General features: G+C 44.5%; 1 protein-coding gene across 9 annotated transcripts in view; it reads right to left on the reverse strand.

Moving 5' to 3' along the window:
* LOC125033384 (cytospin-A-like) overlaps positions 1–7,500 on the reverse strand; it is a 362,699-nt gene that overhangs the window by 94,010 nt on the left and 261,189 nt on the right. Inside the window, exon 1 of one of the 9 annotated variants that reach the window (XM_047624839.1) lies at positions 7,353–7,399. The exons of the other annotated variants lie outside the window; for them this stretch is intronic. Within the exon in view, the coding sequence (XP_047480795.1) occupies positions 7,353–7,385 (33 nt within the window). The 5' untranslated portion in view covers positions 7,386–7,399. Of the gene's footprint in view, positions 1–7,352; positions 7,400–7,500 lie in introns of those variants that run through there. 9 annotated transcript variants of the gene reach the window in all.

A 7,500-nucleotide genomic window follows, 5' to 3' on the forward strand; every position in this document is an offset into this window, starting at 1 on the left:
AAAAGAGAAAGAAAAGGAGAGGTACCAGAACAATAATAGGAAGAGTAGTAATAGCAGTAGTAGTAATAATAATAATAATAAGAAGAAGAAGAAGAAAGAGAGAAAGAAGACGGAGAAGGAGAAGAAGGCGAAGAAGAAACAAGAGAGAGGAGAGAGGCTGAGCCCACACAGACCCCTTAGTCGAAGTACATTCCCGCCTGAAGGTATCACGTGACCCGAGCTGACCCCTCCGCGAGACCCAAGACCTGACCTGCCTCCCTCCCCACTGGCGGCACATGTGTTTAAATGCTCCGTTTCTTGGGGTTTATTATTAGCTTCCTTCTACGAATAGCTATAAATACCACAGATTTTGCCGAGAGGGGAATATGTTAAAAACAAATATTTTTGTTTTGGTTTTTAATTAAGTCTTCTAGAACGGCTTTGTGTTCTCTTTTAGGTTATGTTTGCATAAGTCACATTATCATCAGAAATCTATTGTGTGATTGTGACTGAATTTAAGTGTTCTTATTTAACACAAATAAGTCTTGACTTTGCGCTCCGCTTTTACGCTATCTGTAAAATCAGCAGATTGTAATGTTCATCATCTTTGAAATCCTGTTCCTTGTAAAGTTCATTATCACAGTATCTTCAAAAAATCAATCTCTGGCTTAATTCATTTAACTTACGTTTAATACTAACTTTCTCTCTTCTCCCCCTCTCATTCCCTCTTTATCTCTCTCTCTCTCCTTCTCTCTCTCTCTCTCCTTCTCTCTATCTCTCTCCTTCTCTCTCTCTCTCTCCTTCTCTCTCTCCTTCTCTCTCTTCTTTCCTCGCTCCTTCCCCCTCCCTCCCCCTCCCTCCTCCTCTCTCACTTCCTCTCCCACAAACTCACTATCTTCCACAGACTCATTCTCTACCACTCACTCACTCATTCAACAACTCTCCTCCCATCCTTCCCTCCCTCTCAGTCACACTTCCTCCTTCCCTAATCAAACTCTCCAATACTTCCCCATATTCCCCTCCCTCTCCCTTCACTAACATCTCACTTCCCTCTCGCTACTCTTTCTCCCTCCCCCCCCCCCCCTCCACCCGCTTCAGTGCAAATCTACGCCAATGTTACCAAACACACAAAACAGAGTAACAATCTTTCCGCACTGAGGGTCGCAGATAACCTAGTTTTGGTATCACTGTTGCAAATGTCGTTGCTTTATTGCACGCGGTGATGTAGATGGCGGATGGGTCTCGGGGTTCCTGGAAGATGAGCTTGACCTCATCGTATTCGGTCTGGGAAGGAGGCTGGATGGGGGGGGGGGGGGGCAGGAGGAGGCATAGAGGAGATGGAAAGAGAGCGAAGGGGAAAAGAGGGATGGAGAGGTGGAGAGAGGGGAAGGAGAATGAGAGCCGTTCGGAGGGAGGGAGAGAGGGGAGGATGGGAGGAAGGGGAGGATGGGAGGAAGGGTGGAAGGGAGAGGGAGATGAAGAGAAAGCGGGAGGAAAGAAGAGAGAGAGAAGGAGAGGGGGGGGGGGGGGTGAGGGAGAACAGACAGATAGACAAAGAGAGAGAAAAACGGCGAAGGCAAGAAGAGGGAAAGAGGATAAGATAACGAATCCCGCTGCTTGTAAGGCGATCCCCGACCCTATAAATATTTCAACCTCGTAAAGACCGCGATTGGAAGCTAAAATAACGGCCCATATCATGCGGTTCGGGGAGGCTCAGACAAGGTGATCTAATGATGCTACCCCCCACCCCCCCAGCCTCCTCATCTGCCATGACTCCACCGCTGAAGCAATTTCGCAACATGAACAATGCAAAATATCACAGGCGATACAGCCAAAGTCTAAATAAACATTAGGACTACGAACACGATCACAGCATGAAAGAGGCACATAAATCGTGTCGCTTCGAGCCGACTATAACTTTCTCATTGTGACTGTGTTCCGTTTCATAAATGTGCACACGACTTTTTCTCATCAAAGTAAGACGATTGCAGTCTTGTCATATATCACATAATTAAGAAATTAGGCACATACATTTCGCGATTCTTCTATGGAGTAACTGCGATAACGTTGTTTTGCATACATCATTAAAAATTGGGAGGGGGAAGAGGGATAGGAGGAGGAATAGGGGGAGGGGAAGGAGGAGGAATATGAGGGAATGAGGAGAAAGAGGAGGAAAAGAGGAGGAGGAAAAGAGGAGGAAGAGAGAATGGGGAGGAGGAAAAGAGAAGGAAGAGAAGGAGGAAGAGGAGGAGAAAGAGGAGGAGGAGGAAGAGGAGAGGAGGGGGGTGAAGGAGGACGAGGAGAGGAGGGGGTGAAGGAGGAGGAGGAAGAGGAGAAGAGGGGGGTGAAGGAGGAGGAGGAGGAAGAAGAAGAAGAGGAAGAGGAGGAGGTGGAAGAGAAGGAGGCAGGTGTAAAAAAGGCGGAGAGAGACGAGTTGGGAGAAAGATTTCCGTGGAGAGAAGCAATATCGTGACCATCAACGTCATCAAAAAACGAGCTTTAGCGCCGATCCCTTTCTGCCTCCCCCTCTTCCACCGCCCCCACACCCTCCAGGACCGCGACATGACACGAAGGAACGCATAATGACGCCCAAAGAACATACAATAACTCGCGGCGACTCACAAAGGGCGGCCTCTCCGGGCATGGACTGAATAAAACGGCGCGGGGAAGGGCGAGGTATCCAATGCAGAGGGAGGGGAGGGGAGGAGGGGGAACAGGATGGTGGGGGGGGGGGGCAGGGAGTAAATAATGTGAAGTGTGTCGCCAAAAAGTTAACGCCAGTGATTTTGTGGAGGCAGGGCGAAATGGGGGCATTAATCAGCATGAGATGAGATAGAAATGCCTGTCTGCTTGTACATCACTCCTGTCTCTGTCTCCCCCCCCCCCTCTCTCTCTCTCTGAGAAGAAAGAAAGAGGGTGTGGATTTTAACAGTCGTATAATAGTTAATAATCTTCACGTGCTTTTTTCGAGAAAAAAAATACAACTGTTACTTTCACAGCTGGTGTTTTTCGTCGACGGGTTTTGACGCAGAGTTGATAAACGTATCACTTACACCGTGTTTAGAGAATCATTAGCAAACGGTGAAGTTCAGGCGGTCTAAAAAAAAGGACGAGAGGAGTGGAGATAAGAGACGAGGCACGGAAGAGAGAAGGGAAGAAGATAGAAGTGCAATTTGGATATAGAAGGAAAAAGAGAAATAGATAAAGATAATAAACACAGACATATGCACAGACACGGACGGAGACGTAAGAATCTACGATGTGGGGACCAAGCGAGGCAGAAAACTCACTTAAGGCTGAAGGAAACACATCATCACACTGCAAACAACGACGTACCACTGGACAGCTAGTCTATCCAGTTTAATTCGTAAATGTTAACCCGAATCGGAAAGCAATATTTCATCATAAATAAGCAACAAAAAAAAGTAAAATTCTGGAAATTAGGCTGGGAAGAAAGGGCGTCGGGGAAGGGAGACGGCATTCGAGAGGTCAAGGAGCGAACCTTGCAGACAGGCAGGCAGACGGACAGACAGTCAAGAGACAGAGATGAGGGCGACTTGGGGAACAAGCTCTGGCCGGGTCGCCGAGCCTTAGGACGGCTCCGCAAATCCTGCCCAATGACCGCCCGCCCGAGCGTACTCTGACACCGCCGCGACATGACATCAGAAACACGCAACACCTGGTAGAAAGGTGGAAGATGGAAAACGAAAGAGGAAGATAGAGAAAATAGTGGAAGGAGAAGCAAAGACTTAGAATAAAGGTATGGAACATAAAAGGAATTAGAGGAAGCAGAGGAGGAGGGGATACAAAAACACAAAGGAGTGAGAAAGAGGATTAGGTAGTTGGCGCGACCATGAAGAACTGAGAATCAGGAAGAAAAAACGACAAAATAGAAGAAACAGAAGCGCCATTAAACCTCGCAAAAATTCCGTATCTACAATATAAAACAAGCAAGAATAGCAGCTATTTGTCACAGTATAACCATAGATGTCAGCGTTCAATTTCTTCTGACCATCACTGTTATTACGTCGTCGCCAGGCGGGGAGAGACAGGAGAAGAGAGGAGAGGAGGAGGAAGAGGGAGGAAAGAGAATATACGGTATATTTCATATACCTTATTGTAGACATAGATATAGACAAATAAAACCATATAAATGAGACCTGGGAGATTTGGTAGAAATGGTAGAGAATATCGGCCACAGCATAGGACGAGATAAGAAGAGGAAAAAACATAAAACAAGGAAACGACTAAACCGGCCAAATGAGCGTGCGTACGAAGCCCCAGGGTGCGTGAGGCTCGTGATGACGGCGCCCTAACGGGATGTTGTCTGCAATTAGCCGAACCTCGACACGCGCCTGACAGACAAGCCTCCGGCCCGCCCATTCTTGGCCCTCCCTTCGCCCTCTAATTACCTTTTCATTCTCCGTCTTTCCTTCTTCTTTCCACCTACAACTCTATCCGTGTCTAACTCCAACCATGCACATATGTGTTTGTGTGCACCAGCAAGCCTGTGTCCCTAAGATGTGTGTGCGTGTATGTGTGATATCCCTCTTTCCCCTTCTCTCTCCCGTTTTTACCTGCGAGAGGGAACTTCAAAGAGCGCCACCCCCGCAGAGGACGGGCGCGGATCTGCCTCGGACCGCCAACACAAACACGGCCACCTGTAGGGGCGTGTGTCTTCAGCAAGCGCCAGCCCCGCAGCCCTTCATTTCTTCCTCTGGCAAGGGTGGTCACCCCCTCCCCTGTCCTCTCCATGTTCTCTAACTCTCATTTCGAACACACAACGTCACGCGGAGCCTTTGTAATTTGTCGAAGGTGCACTTCGTTACCGGGTAAAATAAGCGTAACTTTAATTATACTTGCCATGTGAAAGACGAAGAAAATAAAAAGAAGAGGAAGAAGAAAAAAAAAAAAAAATACATGAGAAAACAAGACCCTGATATACATCTCCTTTACTCAAAAACAAGCTGTAATCACCCGAGACAGGCGATGTTTTACTTTTTCTCTATCTCTTTTCCTCGTCCAAGCTACTTCGAGGAAAGACACGGACTAGAAAGAGTGCCGACGAAACTTTTTTGACCTCTTTGCACAGTGTCGAGTCATGGCGACCTGACAGCTGCCGTGGAGGCGCGTGTGGCCCCAGCAGCAGTAATCTGCATGGCCGCTTTCCACTTCTTTGTTCGCGAGGTGAATTGCCGTATCGACGCGTCCGTCAGAATCAATCAAAAGTCCTTCCGCGGGAATGAATCTTCGAAATACCTCGACCTTGCATGGGTTCATTGAATCTCGAAACCTTATTCGGAACGTCTGAAAATGACTTCGGAAAGTGACTGTACACATGCCCCTACATAAGAATGCCGATACGACATATGTACATAATTGCTACCAATATCACTGGACTTTTTATCAACAATACTGAAATACTACCACCAGCATAATAATTCTTGCTGTCACTAATTCTTTTAATTTTTTTTCTTCATATTATCATCATTCGTTAAACGAGCCATCACGTATGCCGCGAGGCCCAAATAAACGAAGCCTTCCCCCACTCGGAGCCGACGCCGAGCCTCTCCCGCCAGCGTCGTGTGAGACTCGACTTTTATGACACTAATTCATTTTTACAACGCTTACCATTGTGGTTGTTGCATGATACTGTTTTTCTTCTTAATGTTATTGCCTTTTAACGTTTTCATTATCATCATCATCCTTATTAGTTGCATGCTTTGATGTCTCTCGCACTGTTTTGGTACCAGTCAAAATTGGGTACCAGTCAAAGCCTCATCGTAAGACTAAAAATACGATACAAAGGCGGTGTTCGTTGCAGTCATCGTGGGAGCGGTTTCACGAGGGTTACGAAAGTAACATAAGACAGTATAATATAATGCAGCAAGGAATATCATGTACTGCAATATAGCATAATATAGTGTGATGACACTATCACACAGTAAAATAATCAAATATCTGTGTAACTTCACATCAAAGAAGAGAGAAGAATGACTTGGAAAATACAACGGGGGTGAAAATATGCATATGAGTACCTCTAATGCTATAATATCGTCACTAAAATAAATGAATGAATGAATGACTGATCTAACTGACACGCAATTTAAAACAGGATCCCAGAAACCCAACGCCGTAGAAGGGGCGGTGAGCGGATGACCACTAGTGTGTCGAGTCATTTTACGACAATCGTATAGCTCAGTCACAATAATTTCCCCCTTTTTCGATTTCCCGGTTTTCGATTCTCTTTTTTTTTGTGTTTTATTACCTTTTTTTTTTCTTTTACTCTTGTCTCCTCTTCTTCAACTTTTGTTTTCCTCCAGATATCGTTTCCTTAATATTTATCGCATTTCTTAATTCCTTTTCAAAATATCATTCTCTCCCTCTGTCTTCGCCTTCCTCCTCTTCTAGAATATAAAAGAAAAGCCCCAAATACTAGGTAGACTGACAGACTCAGTCGACACCTTGAACCCTCGCTCCCCATAACCACGAGTTTCCAGAGAAATTCACAGCAAATACCGTTGTGTTTCAGACCTTTTTATCTCTCTCTTTCTCTCTCCCTCTCCCTCTCCTTCTTTTCCCTTGTTCTTAGTCTTCTTTTTTTTGCAAAGAAACTGTACAACAACCTTGTAAGAAGCAGTTCCGTTAGTTTCGCACGAGTGTTCACGTCGCAGCGCCCTCTTCTGGCAAAACATGTGACGATTATTGGCCTAAAAACACTGAACAAGTTGATAAGTAAATACATATGCAACAAAACTCACATTTCTTATTCTTATAATTTCTAACATTTCAAAAATATTCGTCTTACCATCTTTTCTTATAGTTTCGCACGATTCGCGACGAAGCCTTCTTAAAGTAAAGAAAAAAAGAAAAGAAAAAAAAAGCGAATGTGTTTCGGCGATTATCAGACGTAAATTATATTTTCTAGTTAAAAAGAAAACTCATAATACATAAACAACTCAAAATAAACAAATTTTTAACGCTGACATTTTAAAAACACTTGCCTATTGCCAGCGCAACCTTATCTACAGATGAACTCGAAAATGATGTATTTGCAGTAGAGTTTTCCACTCACATTTTAAAACGGAATAAGATGCAATGCAATGAAGAAAAAGAAAAAAAAAATACATATGAGAGATAATTCAGCAAGAGCAGCAGCACCGGGAATAAAAAAAAAAAAAAAAAAAGGAACAGAAGATAAAAGACCAGATTTGGTAAGCGATGAAATAATAACGACTCATAAAAACCGGAGATAAAAAAATATCCGAACAAAGTAGTAAAAGGAACAATAGAAGAAAGGAGAAATCGAAAACAAAAGCTGAATGGGCTAGATAACCACAATCAGAACCCGTTATGAAAAGGGACTACTTTACCGCCGAGAAGACTGCGCGGATGAGGATGCGCATCGCGACACTCACCTGCAAAGAGAAAACATGGGTAATGAAAACGACAGAATTAAAAAAGGGGATAATTGTAAATAAAATAACGATTGTGAATTAATTAGCCTATCAGTAAGAAATA

This window comes from Penaeus chinensis, chromosome 16, assembly GCF_019202785.1.
Source record: "Penaeus chinensis breed Huanghai No. 1 chromosome 16, ASM1920278v2, whole genome shotgun sequence".
Lineage (NCBI taxonomy): Eukaryota > Metazoa > Arthropoda > Malacostraca > Decapoda > Penaeidae > Penaeus > Penaeus chinensis.